The sequence below is a fragment of the Syngnathus typhle genome, linkage group LG2 (assembly GCF_033458585.1).
Source record: "Syngnathus typhle isolate RoL2023-S1 ecotype Sweden linkage group LG2, RoL_Styp_1.0, whole genome shotgun sequence".
Classification (NCBI taxonomy): Eukaryota; Metazoa; Chordata; class Actinopteri; order Syngnathiformes; family Syngnathidae; genus Syngnathus; species Syngnathus typhle.
In genome coordinates this window covers 3663119-3683280 of record NC_083739.1, presented here as the reverse complement: position 1 = coordinate 3683280, position 20162 = coordinate 3663119, and the positions used below count along the sequence as shown (strand labels likewise).

Below are 20162 nucleotides of genomic sequence, written 5' to 3'. Positions count from 1 at the left end.
ATTGGAGCAGTAACAAGATTTTCAGACATGAAATGATGTGGAGATATTTGAATGACGTGCATTCAGAAACTTTAAATAGCTTAAAGACTCACGAGGAAAACAAATAGGCCTCCAGAACCGTGCAATAGATGATATGTAGACTCCTCCAAAAGTATTGGAACAGCAAGGTCAATTCAGTTGTTTTTGATATCTACAGAAGACATTTGGGTCTTTGGTATACAACAAAGGACTTGCCGTACCAATACTTTTGGAGATGAGTGTATTCCCAGCAATAAAATTCACATTTTTGATCGCTCGTACTCCAAATGTTTTTTTTTTTATAAACCTCCATCCCATGTATTAAATAAATTCCACTAAGAGTCCCTGTGTTGTATCATATATGTTTTCTTAAAAAAAAAAATAGAGTTCAACATCTACTTCCGTTTTTTATGCTTTTGTCCACCCAAACCGCTGGTGGCGCTTCTCTTGCGGTTCCGGCCTTTGTTCCCTCTGAAGCAAACTGAAGTGCTTCACTCGGTTCCATCGCTGCCCAAAAAAAACGCAAAGGCCCAGCAGCCCCCACGAAGCGACGTCTCCCGTCTTCGTCCTGTGATCCAGTTGGAGGTGAAGCCACCTCAGGCCAGCACAGGTGCTCAGTAGCGACCCCTCTGGTTGTTCCTGGACATTGTGAGCGGCAGCGACACCGAGGAAAGTGAGGACACTTCCCAGTAGAGGGAGCGAGACAGAAAAAGCTGGTAGAGGATGACCATGGAGATGGACTGACACAGAATCACGCCAATGGTGACCACCTGCACAAAACCACAAAAAAATTCTCAGGTGGATGTCGAGGCGGGGGGGGGGGGGGCACTGCTTAATTAGCCCCACCCCTTCTGCACGCCCCTGCACGCGTGAGAACATTTGCCACATCTGCGAATGAAGCTAAAAGGCTGCCAAACCTTCTCCCTCTGGTGCTCATTGAAGCCAAATGACGTGAGGACGAGGACAGGGTGACAGAGGAACCACAGGAAGGATCCCTGCGAAGAAAACACAAGAGTGAGGAGCTGCCGGGAGAGCCGCACGGTGCAAGTCATGCCTCGGTGTGGGTGACCTTGGCGAAGCAGAGGTAGAAGTCTCTTTTCAGTGTGCTCCTTTCAGTGGAGATGATTTGGTAGAGAATGGAGGCCAGCAGAAGGGCCAGCGTCACCCTCAGGGCGATGAGCAGAATGCTTGCCAAATTCCGGTGGCTGTGATGTTGACGCTCGGACGCGGAGTACCGCTCCCATAGCAGAAGCGCCCCCTGCGAGTGGCTCCGTCAACATCTCGGCACGGGACCACCTGACCGAAGCGAGCTCACCTGCACGAGGGCTCCGCAGACGGCGACGGCCGTGGACGCCGGAGACTGTTCCCACTGCAGAGGTCGCGATTGAGGTTTCCGGCCTCGACTCAGGCTCCAGCTCACACACAGGCTCAGTAAGGTGTACAGCATTGACACTTGGGCTGCCATGGCCCAGACTACGCACAGACAACGAGCCCAAGATGTTAGTTGTGTATGCGAGGTTTGATTTGGGGAAATAAAAAGACGACATACACTCTGCCAGGCTGCCCATCAGTGGAATACCAACGCCGTCTCTGGAGTACCTGTTTTATGTCAATATTAGCGCCGCCCACACAAAATGCATTGAGTAGTTAGCTAGCTTTAGCTTGCAATGCTAACGACAGCAGTTGGTCTTCTTTCACCTGGCCATGTGAATGTACTTGCAAAGGGCCGAGCATCCATGCAAGGCCAGACTTGCGGTCAGCACCTTCAGGACCGTGTGCATGGGACCACCTTTCCTCAGAGCCTGGTACAGTGGCTTAATGTAGATACAAGACGCTACAAAGTAGGCCAGGAGCAGGAGGAAGTAAAACGTGTGGAGACCTAGAGCAGTGCCAAAAACAAAAAGTATTTAGCGTTCGACTCGTTTTGTCTTAGGCTCATAAGCTACGAATCGGTGCTTGACTAAGCAAAGGAATGTCTAACCTGCCTCCTCTGCGCTGAAATGCTCCAGGGGGTTTCCTGCAGAATCGGCATTAAGCAGCAGGACGGTAAATCCGAGGTCACCATGAGAAGGAATGGCTGTATCCACCTGGAGATAGAAATCGTAAGCAGACTCAAGCCGCAACTCTTGTCTTATAAGGTTTTGCTAGCGTAACATATACGACGTGGCTCAGTAACAGTTAAGTTGTAAACTCAGCCTTTTTTCACTTACCTGACATGTGTATCGATCTGTATAGAGAGCGGTCCACACTGTCGGGGATGACTGCTTGAGAATCGTCTGGTTGTGTTCTTCTTGATTGAGAGAAACTGAAGCAAAGGAGGGAAAACACATAGTCAGCACAACTTATTGTATGGTATGCATTGAGTTAATGTTCAAATTAATGTAAAAAAAATGTTGCTTTATGTCAGAAAACTGCTCAAGTGTTGACACCTGAACTTAAGACCACTAAATTGTCAAAACAATCACCTCAATATTTAGAATTTATGGACAGTAAGCTTTCCTCATATAGCAATGTTAATTTGTAGTGAGCAAATATGGAAAGTCCCAAATATCGGTGCGATTGTTTTGATATTTTTAGAGGTTAAATGCATGTGAATTGTTATAGCAACCGGTTGTAGTTTTGCATTTCTTTTAGTGCAACTTCTTACTGATGAACTGGGCACGGGTGAGCCTTTCAGAGCAGCTGAGGTTGTCCCAATCCTCATCCACATTTGCAAACAGCAGCAGTCGGGATTCCTTCTCTGCAGCTAGTGAAGGGTTGTCCAGTTGGCAGACCAACAAACCATCAGCACCTACAGACAGAATGTCAAACAGGGATAAGGGGAACGTTTAAATGGGTCCTTCTTTCCAACAGCTTAACATTGTCATTATTAACTTCCGTTCTAGAAATAAATTGAGATGGAAATGTAAATCTGGATGATGACGTCAATGGAAATGAGGAAATACTAATTTACCTTGATACATGAATTGTGTGATGAATTGGCCTTGATGCTGCCTCGCTAATTCGGTCTTAAAAAGTCCCGTTACAGTTTTCCCGAAAGCCTGTGCAGAAAACAATACTGCAGCTGTAAGTGCGGTTATTAAACACGACATTTTACAGGCAGTCATTTTTGCGTTTTAAGCCAATAAACGTTAGCTCATCACTTCAATGAGCCACGAAACCAAGACATCCCTTCTGCGTCAAGCTACATGCATGGACACAAATAAAACGGAAGTCAAAGGATAATACTCTTAAAAATTCTCAAACTAGTCCATTTAGGATTTTCGTGATGGTACGAAGTGACAAAATAATACAAGACTTGACACGTCAGCAAAATGTACAAACTTGATTCCTCGTTGGTGACACTATATTTTACCAGGAGTCATTTTCTTAACGTTTATTTTGGCATTAAATTTCGGAAATATCGTTTCTATGTCAGTAAGCTTTGTAGTATGACTTTGTCCAATCGGTGCCATTCATAAAATGATGGATTTAGAATCCACCCAATCAAAAAACGTTTCTTCGATAGAATATATTTCAGCCAATCGGAACGCAGAAAACGGCCAAATGGGGGCTCAGTTTGTTCAACCTCTTTTCAACGTGTCAACACTACCGTAAACCATCACTTAGTGTCGTGCTCATTATGAACCTGTCCTGTCACAAACGTGTTTTTCAAGATTACAAAGTTAGAAGTGAAACCCAAAGACGATCGTGCATAACAATTTCAACATTAATACGCGTACGAGACTATAAGTGAAGGAACTGATGGACTCCATCCGAACTGTTTTAGTGACTGGAGGTTCTGGGTTTATGTGAGTTGACGTCACATAAATCATTCAATTGCAATTATTATAAATGTGTCTTTATTTACAGTTATTTGTTCCTCTGTCCATACAGCGGTTCTCACCTTGTGTGTTCACTGGTTCAAAAACATCCCGAATGGAAAATCTTTAACTTGGATAATGTAAGCTTTCGTTATCACTTTGCTGTGTTTAAAAAAAAAAAAAAAGTAAATGCAGAGATTTATATAGCGACAAAATTTGTGTGACATCTTTTCAGCTAGATTACTGCTGCAGCCCAAGAAGTCTGGACAGTATTAAAAACACAGCCAACTACACTTTTATCAAGGTAATACTTTTTTTTTTTTTTTTTGCAGTTACGGACAGTTAAGATGTTTAAATTCCATCCTACTGAATGATTTGTGTAACAGGGCGATGTATGTAACGCCCAGCTGGTAAACCGCATCTTCAACTCTCAAAAAATTGACATCATCTTCCACTTGGCCGCCAAAACCCACGTTGGTGAGCAGCAAGTCGAACTGTGGCAACCATAACACTATTTCCTACAATGGTCTTGTCGGGTTTTGCCTCAGATTCCTCCTTCCAAAGCCCAGCCGTTTTCCAGCACGTTAACATCCACGGCACGCGGGTTTTACTGGCAGCTGCCGCTCAGACACGCCACAGGCTTCAGTGCTTCATCTACGCCAGCAGTGATGAAGTCTACGGATCGAGTCTAGATGAGGTTTGGTGGATTTATTCATGTCGTCATTTGAGCTTTGGTTTTACTGTGGTATCAAAAGTCTACACACCTTTGTTTTGTAGGAATTTGATGAGAACAGTCCAATGAGGCCTTCCAATCCATATTCTTCCTCAAAGGCAGCTGCAGAGCACCTGGTCAGGTTCTACTGGGAAAAGTATAAGGTACATAGAAGAAGTTGCTTTCGGTAGATTGTATTTGAAGGTATACTAATTTAATTTGCTGTCTTCAGCTTCCTTTCATCATCACAAGGAGCAACAACATCTACGGTCCCAAGCAATACATTGAGAAGGTACAGACTCGCCGACTCGGTTGCAGTGGTGTGCAAGGTTGACGCAAACTAACCAAATAAACATTTACTCAATGCAATGACATCCTGAAAATGTCCTCTCGGGTAGTTGCAGTGCTGGATTATAATAACCGGTGTTCTCGTTCTCACAGGTCATCCCTAAATTTCTCACGCTTTTGCAAATGCGCAAGAAATGGTAGGTGATTTTATTTGGGGAGAAGGTCACACCGTGCAGCGACCTAACTTTGTGCTGCCCCGCCATAGTACCATTCACGGAACCCTCCCTAAATCTCGCCATTTCCTGTTCGTCGACGACACGGTCAGCGCCTTCCTCCTGCTTCTGGAGAAAGGGATTGTGGGAGAAGTTTACAACATAGGCTCAAACTTTGAGATAGCCATAGTGCAACTAGCCAGGGAACTTGTCAAGATGGTAGGTTGACACGGACAGCCTAGATAGTCTTGGACGTAAACATTACAAATGCTGTGTATATATTTGAAGGTAAAAAACGTGCCAGATGCCGAGCTGAACGACTGGCTGGAGTTTGTACCGGACAGGCCGAAGGTCGACATCCGCTACCCTATCAAATGTGAAAAGCTTCAGCAGTTGGGCTGGAAGGCCCAAGTCTCCTGGTCTGATGGTATCAAACGGACTGGTACAGCAGGCGCACACACAACCAGGCCAAACACACATCTGAGACAGAATATTCATACCCGTTTGTTTTTAGTCAAATGGTACCAGGACCACCCAGACTTTTGGTCGGACACACCGGAAGGCCCGGGAGAAATTCCAAGCACGTTGGAAGATACAGAGTGATGTCGTCCTTCAGTTGTATTGTCTGCAGTGTACTGCCTTGGTGGACCAACAGGGGGCGCAGCCTCACTTGACCAAAGCACTGTGAAGTCAACTTTGTCTCAGGAGACATTAACAAGTGATGGATTTTTTTACCTCAATTCTTACCTCAACTGACCAGTTGTGTTAACTGTCCATTCGTCCATCCGTCCAAGCTGGGCTCAGGTCGTCCGGCCACTTTTTTCCAGATCTTTTGCTGACGGAAACACACGCTAGCAGCTGTTTGTTCGCGGGAGCTCATTCCTCTAATTGCACGTTCCTAGCTTTGCAGTTTGCATGCTAGCGTCCGCCAGCAGAAATTCCATCGAGGAGGGAGAAGTATTTTGAGCTAATGAGACAATGTCATCTACAAAAGATCACCTCGTTGACGTTTAAGTACGAGAATAGGTCGTGTGATGACTTAGCTTGGATTTATCTAGTACTGGGTGACAAGATGCATACTGAATGTTATCTTTAATTTATTCAACTTTCGAGTTAAAGCAATGATTGTAAATACTTTAGGATCATTTTTATTTTAAGTTTCCAGGGCTCCATAATGGATGAGCAATAAAACTATTTTGGACATCATTTCGATGTGTGCTTCTTGTTCTGCGAATAATCGCTGCCAGCCCAGTTCAAATGGATCTTGGATGTCTGTAGCCGCCAATGGTCGTAAATGACTTAATATTGCTGCCCTATTTAGGCTTGTGTGGGCACAGACATATTGCGTAAAAAAAAAAAAAAAAATGGACAACTTGCTTCTTTCACGCAAGCACACAGCCAAAATGAAACAAAAGCAGTTTAGTTTTGCAAATCCAAACCTTTAATTGTGGTAAAATCACAATGGATGCACAATATTGTTTTTCCTTAGTGTAGTGCTCCTCTTCGTGCACAACTGCTAAACTAATACATAAAGCAAATACTAACTAGCAGGATTGTGGCGCTGTGTGTCCACCCTGAACTGTCTGGCCAGTCAATAATGGTGATCAGGCTTGCTTCATGCACCGGATATTTTTGAATAAAACCGAAAATGTTTTTGCCGAGTCAATTCAGTCTGCGTGTTTTACCGTAGGGATTTTTTTTCTTCTTCTTCCCCAGATTAGTTTTTACAAAGAACTTAAAGGGCCATTAACTTATATTTGCAAAATTTAGTATATAAAAGGCTGCATATGGATGTGCCACCGACCGACGGAGGCATGTCCCGTTGCAAAGAGGCAAAGGGTGCCGCGACAGTTTAACGGCAAAGGAGAAAAAATAATCGTTATCGTACGTCGCTCGCCCATTGCCTGACTGGCCGGACGCTCAGCGGTGAGCGCAGGAGCACGCTGCGCCTGAAAATATGCAGATCACAACAACATAGCAATAGAACCACAGTAACTTCTGTGTTATAGACTTTTTAACATCCCCACTTGATAGACAATCACACAAAGGGTATCAACAGGAAGGAAAAGTGTCAAAACAAATGAACAACCAAAAAAAAAAACGGACTTGGAGCGAATCTGGACATGTTTGTACTGCATGTTTTGTTTTTTTTCCTTTTTTTTATATACAAAATGGTTTTTGTTTCTTACAATTTAATCCAAACCTTGGCATATTTGGTGGAAGTGTCTCAAATTATATTTTTTGGGGGGGCCAATTGAAGATGGCTGCTAATGGTGTATTATTATTATTATCATCATCATGATTGGCATCGGAACCCGTTGTACAAACAGGCTGGTGGATCTGATACTGAGTCCAATGAGACTTTGAAAGTAATCGGTTTCTCTCCGTACGTCACATCTACCGTAAAGCCGGCGACCATTTTGAAACGGTTTGTTGTCGTTACATGACCTACTCAGAGAAACCCCATTACGCCGTTATTAAAAAGCTCACACTACCCCAGAATAAAAAATTTCACTCATACCAATGACATTCAACATTCATGTGCCAGTGTTTTTGTTCACCGTCTTTTGGTCAAGTCACGTTTTTTTTTTTTTTTTCCCCCTCAAACACTTGCGCTAGGCTTATAAAAATAAATATTTCTCAAAAATGTTTGATAAATTACACAAACTAGCGAAAGTAGACTCAAGAACTTTGGGTGCAAACAGCTGAATCTGGCCGTTGTTCTGAACTACAACTCAAACCGGTCCCCGCAGAGATTCACATCTGCAACATCCTTTTCCAAACACACACACACTCAAACACACGCATTTCCGTACATCACTACCGAGTCGTCCTTCTTTTGGCAACCACAAACGTATGGACCACTTGCCAAGCCGCGGAGGACCCTGTGCTACAGAAGAACTTTGTAAAAACCGAGTGGGATCTTTCAGTCTTTCTACAAACGGAAGGCCTGCAGGCCGCAGCAAAGGGAGCATAGCACCATTAAATTGTTCCCCGACACAAAACACCTCTTAAAAGTCTGTTGAGCTATCACAGAAGAGCTGAATTTCCTGCCACCGATACAAACTAACTCCACGGCGGCACGGTAACCAACATTGCGTGTATTCCGACTATCGGTCTTGAATTTTAAGGCATCGAAAGGTAAGTGATTCTCTATGGAGGCTATGAGTGACGATCTTTACCACGAGATGGCAACGACAGACCGGGAAAAAGCAGAGAACCTCACAGCTATGCTAGAAACTGTGCAATCAGTGCTTTGAGCTAAATGCTAAAAATGAGCAGGCGAAACCTGCTGGTTAATAAACGTTAGGTTTCAGGTTGGAGACATTTACGAGCGGCTTACAAAGAAGTGTCACGCAAACGCTTCAGTCCGGTGAGGAAGAATTTCAAGGCACCGAGCACGTCAGTGTTCATGACAGCAAAGTGCGTGCAAGCCATCTGAAGAGCTTTGTTGAAGTTAAATTGGAGTGGGCGGGGTTTGCGCCAGCGACGTATGAAGGTGTCACCAAAAGCCGGGGAGGTGGAAAACGCGCGATTGATGGAACGACAATTGAACCGATTGTCATTTGCAAGCCAACCTTGCAGCTCAACTACAAGGACTGAAATTCGGGGCAAATTCAGCCCTACACGAGGACAGAATCTGTCTGACGTCTCCGCAAACCTCATCTTGCCACTAGAGGGCGTAACCACCTTTCATTAGGAGCTTCTCCCACTGCAAGTAAACAAAACACTATCTCCCCAATGTAACGTAGATCAATAAAGAAAAACAAACACAAAAGGACAGGGGGGAGAAAAAAAAAAGGGGTTAAAAAAAAATATCAGTATTAACTAAAAAAAAAATGCTCGAGAATTGAAAGACTCGTTTTTGCTTGACCAAAAACAACAACAACACTTGCATATGTCCAATGGTCATCACCCACAATTTTGTTGCATGGGCAATTTGGAGAAAATCTTTTGGGGATTAAATTATCCACTGAAGTGAGGTCTCCGGACAATATCAATCCCCAGCAGTGAGTGACCAAGCACGTTTCCGCTCGCCAAATTGCAACTATTTACATGTTATCTACATGCAGGATCCTTTCAGATCGCCACGTTAACTAAATACATTCACACCCAGATTTTTGCCATCACACAAGGAAGGTGGAGGCCCGGTTCCACGGGAGGGCCACGTGCAACGGTGGCAAGTCCTCATTTCGCTGCGTTTCCGTGTCTAGCGGGGCAACTCACCACCTGCCCTATTATCGTCAAAGTGTGGTTTGCAGAAACAGACCGAGCCGATCTCAAACCTTGAAAAGTCAACAAGCCACCCCCCCCCCCCCCCTCCGAACCTCTGCCGGGAAACATTTGGGCCCGATGTATGCATTCATCCCCGACCGCAACTAATCCAAAAACACTCAACAAAATACTGGAATGACTTTTTTTCTTTTGTGTTCCTTTTGTAAGAGAAAACTCTTTATGTGACTCTCCAGGATAGAGTGAGCAGGGAATTTTGGATCTCTGAGTCTTTTTAGTTGTGTTTCCCCTTCAAAGACACTTTTGGCCAAAAAGGGCTTCAAAAGTTTGTGGGTGGAGGCGGAGTCAGGTTCCCAGAAGCATAAGGAGGCCAAGAGTTGGCACAACAGACTTGGGCACTCACCAATGGAACTTATTAATGATACGGAGTCCGATTCTCCCTCCCTCAGTGGCCCGATGACTGAAATACCAACTTTTGGCGACTATGCGTGGAACGTCTCGACTTCATGCTCAAAGCAGAGCTGCAGGTTTGACATCCGAGTTCGAGAACCGCGAAGCTTTATTAAGAACCGGGGGTCAGATCATGAGGAAACACGTTTTGAGTTTCCTCACGGCAGTTTTACAAAGTTTAGTTTTGTTTTGCCAAGGTTTGATTTAGTTCAAGTCTAACTTGTTTCCTTCCAAAGAGAAATCAAGATAACAAACCCATACATGACATTAAATGTTTTTCACAGAACAGAAAGAAGAGAAGCCAATGCTCGAATTCTTGAAGGCACAGTACAGAAACAAAATGATCTTCCTTTGTTGTTCATTTTTGCCAAGTCCTATGATTCTCTTAGCTGACGTTTCAAGTGAAGGGCAAATATGCTTGCTAGCCAATCAAATTTCCACACCAGAATGCCGTGGGTTCTCCTCAGACCTCTTTCCGAGACGTCTGCACTTCTGCACTCCGGTTAAAAGAAAACTTATAAAATAAAAAATTAAAACTAAGAGCAATATTAGTGGCCTCTCTTCCAGAAGGAGGCCTCAGCCAGCAGTTCCTATGTCTGAATTTGTTTCATGTCTCAGTGCTGTTTTTTTTGTTTTGATTTTCTTCCTCAGTCAGTGGACATGCATTAAACACAAAAGATGACTCGTGGGTGGGGAGAGGCTCACTGGAAGGAAGCCTGTGTGACCGGGTCAAGGCATTAAAAAAAAAAAAAAATGGAGCCAAAATTGAAATATGGAAAGTGACGCAGAAAGCATCCCACGGCGGGAATGTTGGAAAAGAACCAAATGGAAGAAAAATCCCTTTGCCATGTAGACTGTCTGATGTGAGATTTTACCACAAAATAAAATTCCGATTACACTGTCCAGGGATGATGTGCGGGAGGGAGCTTGGATGATGACTATATTTATAATTGCATGCAGAGAGAGGTTCTAAATGTTGACTAGGGCAGCAGATGGGCTGAAGACAACAGAGTTGAGAAAGGAAGACAGCTGAGTGGGGAGGGGACAAAATATGCGTGTGAAAGAGAGAAAGAGGGAAAAAAAAAAAAAGTCTAGTTGCCCCACCAGTCAACTTGAGAGTGCGAGTAGTTGCCGCCGTAGCCGTCGCTTGTGTAGAAGGTTCCGAAACCACCTGCGGAGGCAAAATGGAGGTAATGTCGACGCTCGGCCAGCGTAACAACAACAATCGTCAGCAAAAGTACAGCCGCACCTCCTGCAAAGCCACGGGCTCCTCCGTGACCCGCTTGGTTCCGAACGCCACGCCCTCCGAAACCTCCGGCGTTGCCCCCGGCGGCCGTCTGACGATAGTCGCGTGCTCCGAAACCACCGGCGAACCTGCAAACCAAAGTCAATTTTTGGAGGACGAGGCGACGTCGTCTACAGAATCCGAATCAATGAGAGGAAACTGCGTTGGCGGACCTCTTAGAGCGTCCGCGGCTGCTGCTCTTGTGCTGGTGCTCATAAGCCAGGCTCTCCAGCCATGAAGGAACTTCCTGTTTGGCTTCTACCAAAATGTCGAGCAGGTCTTTCGTGATGTTCCCGTTCTTGTCGTTGAAGAATGACGTGGCCAGTCCTGAAGAAACAGATGCCTTATTGGAAGCACGGCGACTCGCTACTTAGCGCCCGGTGACACAAACGGACAAGCTTACCCAGGTTTCCGACTCGTCCCGTGCGTCCAATACGGTGGACATACTCTTCAATGTCACTCGGCAGGTCAAAGTTAATCACGTGCTTCACGTTGGAGATGTCGAGACCACGAGCTGCAACCTGAGAGATGGCGACAGAAGCCTCGAAACCAGGAAACTCGTTTTTGTCGCGGGCCGCAATGTAGAGGGCCATTATGATGGCTGCACAACAAACTGATGAATTACTAGTTTGCAGACTAGTAAAAACTATTACAATATAACAAATATTTTAAAAAAATGAATGGTGATAAAATTGTTTTGATGATTTCTCATTTCAGTATTGACAAATGAAGTCGATGCACAATTTGTCTTCAAATGATGTGGCGTGCCGTATCTGGCCCCCGGGCCTTGAGTTTGACACCTATGCTCTAAACCACATGTGCCTACTACACGTGCTGGGCTGTATTCCCCAAAATTGAAATCTTACTCACAGCGGTAGCCACCAGGATGGGGCATTTGCCGGATCGGAACTGGCTCAGAGCCTCCTCTCGGTCCCTCTGGGAACGGTCGCCGTGGATGCTGGTGCAGGCGTAACCTTCCCGGTAGAGGAAGTCCTCCAAGGCGTCGGCGCCTTTTTTGGTCTCCACGAATACCAGAGTCAGCGAGTCCTTCCCTAGTCGGCCAAAAAAAAGAAATAACTGCAAATGAACTCAAATATTTTTTTTCTTTTGGCCACCTTGGTTCAAATCTGAGCTGCTTATGTTGGTGATGACAAGTGACAAACATGCATTGCAGGACGCATGGATGAAAATACATCAAAATAATTGCAAGAAGAAAAAAAATATGACCACTGATTGAAAAGCCGAGCAGATGACTTTTGTAATCCAAACATGTTGGCATGTTGGACTACGGATCCGACTCATGCCGGGATGCACGGAACCGATGTGAACTAAGATGGCGATCGCAGGCAAACTTGCCGTAACAAAAAAATAAAAAATAAAAATAACGTGGATGTGAGTTTCTCTGGTCTAGAGCTTACCAGGCTTCTCCATGTTCTCTCCAGTATTGTCCTGCACTTCGCTGGGGATGACTTGGGATAAAACCACACCAAACCATCAACACCCCACGACCGCCCTCGCGCCAGTACAGCAACCACGTTGTGCGTCTGTTTTGTTTTTTTGTGCGCCTGTGTGTTCATGTGGAACGTCGCGAGCGGGACAGAAGACCGACGGTGCCTCGTGACCGTCTCACCTGTGGCACTGAGCAGGTCCAGGAGAAAAGACCTCTTGTCGCTCTCTTCCACCCAAACCACCTTCTGAGTGATGTTCTCGGAGGTGGAGCCCACTCGCCCCACCGCCAGGAAGATGTAGTCATCCAGGAAATCCCTGGCCAGAATCTGTAGGGGCGAGCCGGAGTGGCGGCTTTTGCTCCAGTGAGGTTGCTTCCACGTAGAGTCACGGCGCAGACGAACGGACGCACCTGGATTTCTTTGGGAAAGGTGGCGCTGAACATCATGGTCTGCCGGATGTCTTTCGGCGGCATGGTGTCCTGTTCGACGATGCGCCGGATCTGAGGCTCGAAGCCCATGTCCAGCATCCGATCCGCCTCATCCAGGACGAGATACCTGGAGAAAAAGCAGATGTCCAGCTGTCAATCACAATTCAACATGTGCTCTCAATGTTTTGAATATATTTCCATTGTGATCTTTTGGAATATTTATTTAGGCCTTATTTATCTTTACAACTTCAATTTAATCTTGAAATGGCAATAAACACAGCACTCATATGAATCTATGGTCTCTAGGGGCGGCCATTTTGTCTTGAATGAAAACGTCAATGAAAAGCTCTCCCGGCGGAGCTCTCGTGTCAATCCGTCCGTATCTTACTTGCAATAGTCCAGTCCAATCTTGCCCCTCTCCATCATGTCCACCAGCCTTCCAGGCGTGGCCACCAGCAGGTGACAACCTCTCTCCAGATCTCGGATCTGCTGGCCAATGTCTGCTCCTCCGTACACGACGCAAGGACGCACTCTGGACCGGTATGAAAACTACAACACAAGACGACGACGACATTTTTTTCAAAGCAGTTTTATTTTTACATTCTGTAATATGGAAACTTACCTTCCTAGCTTCGTCATATATCTGTAGCGCCAGCTCTCGAGTCGGGGCCAGGACCAGAGAAATGGGGTACTGCTTACGACGGCCGTATTTTCCATTCTCCTACGACACGTCAAAGAATTACCAAAGGATTTTAAATCAGCAGCAACTTGGAGATGGAACTGCAGCAATAGTGACAAGAAGAATTGTCCCATTTAGATCCAATGTGTGGCATCCTTTTTTTTTTTTTTACAAGTCATACCAGGGCAGTAAAAAACCTATAGATGAAATTCCCCCCAAAAAATGAAGGCTTCTAATTTATATTTCAGATCCATCTTTGACTACTAAAAGATGAAATGCTGAGCTCGTCTCATACTCAAGCCCAAATATTTTCAGTTTACAGTAAAAAAAAAAAAAAGGCCTTCTTTTGACAGGGAGTGCAAGTGAAACTAAATTCCATACCTGCCCAGAGGCTTTAGCTGCATTCAGAGCATCTCCTGGTCCCTCTGCGTAGATTTGACTTAGAATCGGCAGCAGGAAAGCCGCCGTCTTTCCAGAACCTACGCGCACAACACGGCAAAACCTTCAACTTAGATCTGCAATTCAAGACACAAACAGTATGTCATACCCGTCTGTGCGCAGGCCATGAGGTCTCGCTTGGACTTGACGATGGGAATGGCGTATTTCTGGACAGGAGTGGGTCGGGTGTAGCGGCTCAGCGCAATGTTGCCCATGATAATCTCCCCCATGTCGATGTCCTGGAACTACACAAGAAAGGCGGCCCAACAGGTCACACTTATAAACAAAATGTTAGGGGGGGGAAAAAAAAAAAAAAAGACCTTCCATTCGGACTTACACTCTCGATGTGATGAGGGCAGTTCTGTCCAGTGGCCTCGACGGGAATGTCGTCGTATTTCTCAAAATTAATCCCAGTGTTGCTGGCGGAGAACAACTCACTAGAAGGTAGAAAAGTGGAGAGTTGAACCCAACTTGCGGATTATTGTCCTAAGCGTATTTAACGCGCTCACGCCGGGCCGATCGTTGGAGAATTACGTACACGTGTTCCCCCAAAAAATGTAGCTTTGGAAATCTTGTTAGCTGGCTACTGCCTAATCCACGTCGGGTTACGCAAGACATTACCAAGAGACGGGATTTTTAGTGCTGGACATTTCCCTTAATTCACCAAACGACACAGCCATCTTGCTTTTCTCCATACGAAGCCCGTTTCTCTCTCTTCCACTTACTGCTCGAGTCGTTCGTTGAGCGGCGTCGGTTTGGACCAGTCTCCATCATTGCAGGCTTCCTCCACCCAGCGACTGTTTCCACCCCCGCCACCACTGTAGCCCCCATGATCGAACCTAGCCCAAAAAAAAATAATAAGTCACACAAACGCAACCTTAATCATGATGTGACTCCAATTTCCGATCATCTCACCGTGTACGATTTGCGTTGCTTCTGTCGTTAAAGAAAGCCGACTTTCCTCTGTTGTTTCCGAAGCTGCTGTAGGCGTCCTTGGCGGTGTTCCAACCACCAGCGTCTGACGAGGTCACGGAAGACAACAAGGCCGTCAAGTTTCCCCGACCGCGCAAATGTTTACACCCCGTCCAAACGGGATGGCCACCTTTGTTTTCGTACAGGCCGAAGCCCATCGGCTGAGCGGGGTTGATGGGATTGAAGGAGCCGCCTCTGTTGCCGCGATAGCCGCCCATGCCCCCTCGGCCCCGCTCCATACGAGGCGGGCCGCGGTTGTAAGCGTTCCCGGCAGTCATGCGGTTGTCATGGTAGCCGTTGACAAAGTTGCCGCGGCCGCCATCCCAACCGACTGGTTAGATGGAGACAACAATTAGTTCGGAAGCGACGGCGAGAGATTTCAAGTTGAGCCGAGAGGCTTCTTACAGGCGGCGGCAGGTGCGATGGTGTAGCCTGCCCTGGGAGCAAACACATTTCCTCCTAGAAGAAGAAGAAGACAAAAAAAGACGACGGTGGTTTCACCAACGGTTCGGTCGGTTACAAACGACACGATGTAAAATGGTGAGATAGCAGTGAAGCGAATGCACCAAGTTAGCGTTACAAAACGTAACATTCTGAGTCACGTGGGGCCTCGAGGACTCAAAGTATTTTGTTGGAAGAAGCACTAAATTGCTGCTCCTCACCATTTTTAGGACCATCTGTGTTCCGTAAATGTGGAGGAATGTATCTTCCTGCAGACACGAGAGAGACATCAGCCTCGTTCTAATAATCAGTAAGTAGGGCAATCAAAATCTAAAAACATCCTCAATGCAACAATTTGTGGCTGCAAATTCACAACGCCAGGTTACGGCCCGTTGCATGAGGCATCCCTAACTTTTATCAGAAGAGGTTGTGATTACCGATTACCGGATAAAAAAGAACATAGGAAGCGCTTACTGTTGGGGCCACCACCTTGTCCGTCTGCCACATTCAAGTCTAGGACAGCAAGCTGGAGTCGGAAACACACACAAAAAAGTTTGTTTTTTTAAATATCATAAAAATACAAGGCATAACCGAATGTGAGGAACAATATTTGCATTAAGCCAAGTGGGTTTTTACAAGGCAATGCTGTGGCTGTTTTATAGACACATTGTGTCAATTCTCTTGGTTTCATTTTCAATTTGAATTTCAACTGGGAGAAACAGGTTGTGACGCGATCGTACCTCAAATTTGAGCTTGCGTCCCGAAAAATATGTCAATCGGGTCACCCGTACAGTTTTGCGAAAAAGAAAACCCAATTTGCTGGGTGGATCAGTAAAAAGAAAGTTGGGTCAGTCCAATTTTTCACCCAAATTAGGTTGTTTAGCACCTTTCATTTTCAAAAGTGTATGACCAAGGTAAATAGTATAAAAAATATATATATACAAAATATGTGCCATATCCTTTGTTTGTCTACCAATGCCAGCAACGTAAAGTGTCGGACATAAACAATTAAATAGTCTTCCCACCTGTCATGATTATGTATTTATTTTTTTTTTTTTTACTATTTGGCTTTGGCACAGATACACTAACTTAAAAACATACATTTCAACAAAACTGCCTGAATAACATCAAAATATAAATCCATTTTAGAGCACAAAGCCAGTATTCTCTATTGACAATTTAATGTCAAAATGAACGGTTGGGGAAAAGAGTCATTACAAAAATGATCTCAATCAGTGGTGTCCCAAGACTTTTGCACTGATGCCATTTACCATCCAGTGCGTGGGTTTAAAAATCAGCATTAAGTCCTTCACTGAATCATCTCATATTGCAACTGCCAGACATCAAATATCAGTTCATTAATTGTAATCTAGAATTCTGCGCCTTATATTGAATTAACTGGGCAATACGAGGACTATTTTCGGAATCTTTTGATTCGACTGGTTAACCAAGCACACTGACAGTCGGATGGTTGGCTTTTCCTAGTGACGCAGAATAATTGAACATTTTCGCGACGCATGCAAGCACAAAAAAAGCTTGTTGCCTTTAACGGCAAAGTGTGACGCGCTGTCAAATGCATTATTTGGAGCGCTCAGGTCCACAGGCTAAGCTTTAGCGCACCTCCATTTTATTTTGTGTCGAGCCGCAAGACAAACGCAGTGAGATAATAGCGGACGGGTGCGTTGCATATGCTCACCGTGTCGCGCCGACGGAGGCCGCCGTTATTGAGCTATCACTTTTTCCTGCATCAAACATCATTTTACGGTTCACAAAAAGATGAGTTTGGATAAAAGTATTTGCGGGGGTGTTAAATCCAAAAGGTTACGTCAGAAATATTGCGGGAAATGCGTATAACAGGTTGACCGGTCGTCACTTGTCGTCAGGAAAGTCGCAGACTGAAGCGCTCCCATTAGCACGCTAGCATCTCGCTAGCGGTTGTTAGCCAGTAAGCTAACATCATTCTAAGACTTATTTTTTTTTCTTCCCTCGCATGACGCCACGAGGAACATCAAACGACCTTCTTACCTGTTGTTCTAGACCATGGACATTCTCGACGGACACATGACTCATCACTATGGAATATGGAGGAAAAATGTTGACGTTGAGAAAAAGACCTCTTTGTTTGCCGGGGTTCGATGTAATGTTATCGCCCCTTTGTCGCGTGCCTCGCCGCGACAAAAGAGATATTCGGCAGCTTTGCAAGAATAGTCGACACTTTGCAGAACGCACGCTGAAATTTGCTTAGAATTACACAACGTTGGTCACCAAGGTGGTACTTGATGCAAACCCAGCTGATGTCGATTTGTTCTACAGCTGGGAATGAAGATGTGTTAAGAAAGCACGCGTGAACAAAACTGAAAAAAAAAAACATCCGGTGATGGTGGAAAATAAAAGTAAAATAAAAGTCTGGTGGAACGTTTAAAAATCAGTGAAGGTGAGCACAAAATAATAATCTGTCGTATTTTAAATCGTCGGAGGAGAATATGTTTATATTTAACATAGATAAAATCACCCGGATATGTACCGTATTTCCCTGAATTGTTTCTCTGCACGTTATCGCAAAATTCGTTCGCTTGTTTTTGCAATCGCAAATTTTATTTCTCAACATTGAAAAATACAACAAGGTAGATTTTTGTTCTGGTGCTAGGTCATTGTGATTGTTTGCAGTTGAATAATTAAGCGGGCTAGGTGTACTATTGTATGGTCAGACTTTTCTACCTTGTTCTCTTTGCAAAAGTGTTTCAGCTCAGCAATACTAATCTGGTGCAAATTGCATTTTAATCTGGTTTAAATCAGACTTTATCCAATCCAGAAGGTTTACTTTTTTCTGTTAATGCCATTCAGTTCCTGATTTGTTACACTGTAAATTTTTATTATTGTTATTATTAATTATTATTATTATTATTATTATTATTATTATCAGTAAAGCTGATGGCAGAAAGTGAACCAAGTATCATTCATCACAACTATCCAAAAGCTGATTGTAAATATTTTGATAGCTAATTTGCTGCGAAAACTGCAATGAGACACTAGATGGTGCTATTTGATTTCAGAACAAACAAACAGTTACACTTTTTTATTCTTCAATTTTTAAAATCCAAATCCCCTCGAGTACTTTGTAGTATGTCTGACGAAACAGTCATAAAATGTCCCATCATATGGTTATGTTGCCGTACGTAGCAGAACCAACTACAATAAGTTGTCTCCCACCACAACAAACAACGATAAATAATTATATCATGACATTGTCCATCCAAACTGAGCATTATTATGTTTTAAGGCAACGTTTGAAGGGAAATTGGACCCCGTAAAAGTGTAAACTGAAGCCTCTGAGTGTCATTGTAGATATAACACAAGGGGCCTCTTTAACATAATAACGTGACATAAAATGTAAAGCAATCTACTCGATGAGCAAGCCAAAATCCAAATGAATGCATTTACCCCCCATGGCGACTGTGCAACTAGCTGCACAGTAGATAAAGCGGCTGGGGTGAGTGTCTGTGATCCGTGGTATGCCCCCATCTCTTCTCACGTACACACTTCTGCATGGACCAGAAGGGGGGCACTATTCTGCAAATAGTCACTGGCGGTGGCAGATGGTGGGAGGAATGAAAGGCAGATGGAAAAATCACTTCCAATAACATCGCTGTCGAGTGTTTTTTTTTTTTTTTTTTTGGTCCCCTTGGGTTAATGAAGACCACGAAGGAAATTTGCACATGCACAAAGTTCAAGTTGGATGTGTTCATGTAGATCCAGTCAGTCGTCTGAACCCGACTGTAGTCAAATAAACGTCATTAGACCACAATTAATAATATTGCATTTTTTTTAACCGACTCCAGTCCTTGCACACCACAGTCGCAATTAAATGTATAGCTGTTGCTATGGTTACATGCGCGTCAGCGCCGAGAGAAATTCCGTGAAGAAAACATGTCTGGGAGAGAGTGACAGTGAGAACACAAAGTGGCTGAGAAACCAGAGGAACGCACACAAACTTTGTGACCTCCGCAAACACGCGCCTGTCAGAATGAGGCAGACTCTGTGCGCGAGCGCGCGCGCGCTCATGTGTCAGACAGACACGGGGAGATGAGAATAAAAGCAGAATACTGGTTCTGCATAAGAAAGGTATTAGCCTTGATCTAGACGTAATTGCGTCATCGTTTTACGATAGAATGTACTTGGGGGAATAAGACCCCTAGATGTAATGCTCCTCGGCTTTCTATCAGTGGGATCTTAATATACAGTATGGGGAAAAGTCGCACACGCGCGCACGAAAATGCTGACAGTCCTGACTCAGCATTTTTTGGAAGGGGAAAGCTTGTCAGATGCACGACAGGGAACGAGCAACCAGTCTTTTTTTTTTTTTTTTTTTACATTTCTTGAGTTGAAGTAACACTATCGTAATGTAAATGCTGTGTGCATGTTCTGTAGTACATATAGTCCTATCAGCCATAGACATCTATTAGACGTCTGGTCTATGTATAGACCTAATTTAGACGTCTAAAATTGGTCTCGGTATAGACCTAAAATATCTACCGGTTTTTTCCATGTGTAATGCGCCCCCATGTATAATACGCACCCTAAAAATGGCATGTTGATGCTGGAAAAAAGCCTGTACCCATGTATAATACGCACCCAGATTTTGACTCCGACTTAAGTCCGTAAACGTAAAATTATTTCAGAAAAAAGATCATCTTTGGGAACAACCGGATGTTATTCTGCCGGTCAGTATCACTGCGCATGCGCTAGCAAACTCGA

At 44.5% G+C, this 20162-nt stretch overlaps 3 protein-coding genes across 6 annotated transcripts; 1 reads left to right on the top strand and 2 right to left on the bottom strand.

Annotated features, from left to right (window-relative positions):
- Positions 1 to 260: 260 nt before the first annotated feature.
- gpr180 (G protein-coupled receptor 180) lies at positions 261 to 3226 on the bottom strand. The gene is made up of 10 exons (XM_061272961.1): positions 2972 to 3226; positions 2666 to 2809; positions 2229 to 2323; positions 2000 to 2105; positions 1717 to 1897; positions 1568 to 1617; positions 1334 to 1491; positions 1088 to 1276; positions 936 to 1013; positions 261 to 788 (listed from the first exon to the last, which is right to left on the bottom strand). Exons 1-10 carry the CDS (start codon positions 3123 to 3125, stop codon positions 633 to 635), a joined length of 1311 nt encoding a protein of 436 aa, XP_061128945.1. The 5' UTR covers positions 3126 to 3226; the 3' UTR covers positions 261 to 632.
- Positions 3227 to 3608: 382 nt separating this feature from the next.
- LOC133150436 (dTDP-D-glucose 4,6-dehydratase-like) lies at positions 3609 to 6239 on the top strand. 2 transcript variants are annotated; one of them, XM_061272963.1, is made up of 11 exons: positions 3611 to 3809; positions 3895 to 3961; positions 4057 to 4125; positions 4208 to 4298; positions 4370 to 4518; positions 4599 to 4697; positions 4766 to 4825; positions 4975 to 5018; positions 5087 to 5252; positions 5322 to 5475; positions 5548 to 6239. In XM_061272963.1, exons 1-11 carry the CDS (start codon positions 3763 to 3765, stop codon positions 5634 to 5636), a joined length of 1035 nt encoding a protein of 344 aa, XP_061128947.1. In that variant the 5' UTR covers positions 3611 to 3762; the 3' UTR covers positions 5637 to 6239. The 2 variants fall into 2 exon arrangements, with proteins under 2 accessions (XP_061128946.1, XP_061128947.1); XM_061272962.1 differs by having other exon boundaries at positions 3609 to 3809; positions 5322 to 6239.
- A 212-nt stretch (positions 6240 to 6451) lies between these two features.
- Positions 6452 to 17759, bottom strand: LOC133150434 (ATP-dependent RNA helicase DDX3X-like). 3 transcript variants are annotated; one of them, XM_061272957.1, is made up of 20 exons: positions 17433 to 17759; positions 15882 to 15933; positions 15629 to 15676; positions 15372 to 15425; positions 15097 to 15297; positions 14910 to 15012; positions 14720 to 14833; positions 14332 to 14431; positions 14104 to 14239; positions 13938 to 14035; positions 13500 to 13598; positions 13266 to 13426; positions 12860 to 13004; positions 12632 to 12776; positions 12420 to 12470; positions 11872 to 12053; positions 11405 to 11522; positions 11175 to 11328; positions 10966 to 11090; positions 6452 to 10887 (listed from the first exon to the last, which is right to left on the bottom strand). In XM_061272957.1, the coding sequence occupies exons 1-20, from the start codon at positions 17475 to 17477 to the stop codon at positions 10808 to 10810; spliced, it is 2211 nt and encodes a 736-aa protein (XP_061128941.1). In that variant the 5' UTR covers positions 17478 to 17759; the 3' UTR covers positions 6452 to 10807. The 3 variants fall into 3 exon arrangements, with proteins under 3 accessions (XP_061128941.1, XP_061128944.1, XP_061128942.1); XM_061272960.1 differs by lacking the exon at positions 12420 to 12470; XM_061272958.1 differs by lacking the exon at positions 15629 to 15676.
- Between the last annotated feature and the right edge of the window lie 2403 nt (positions 17760 to 20162).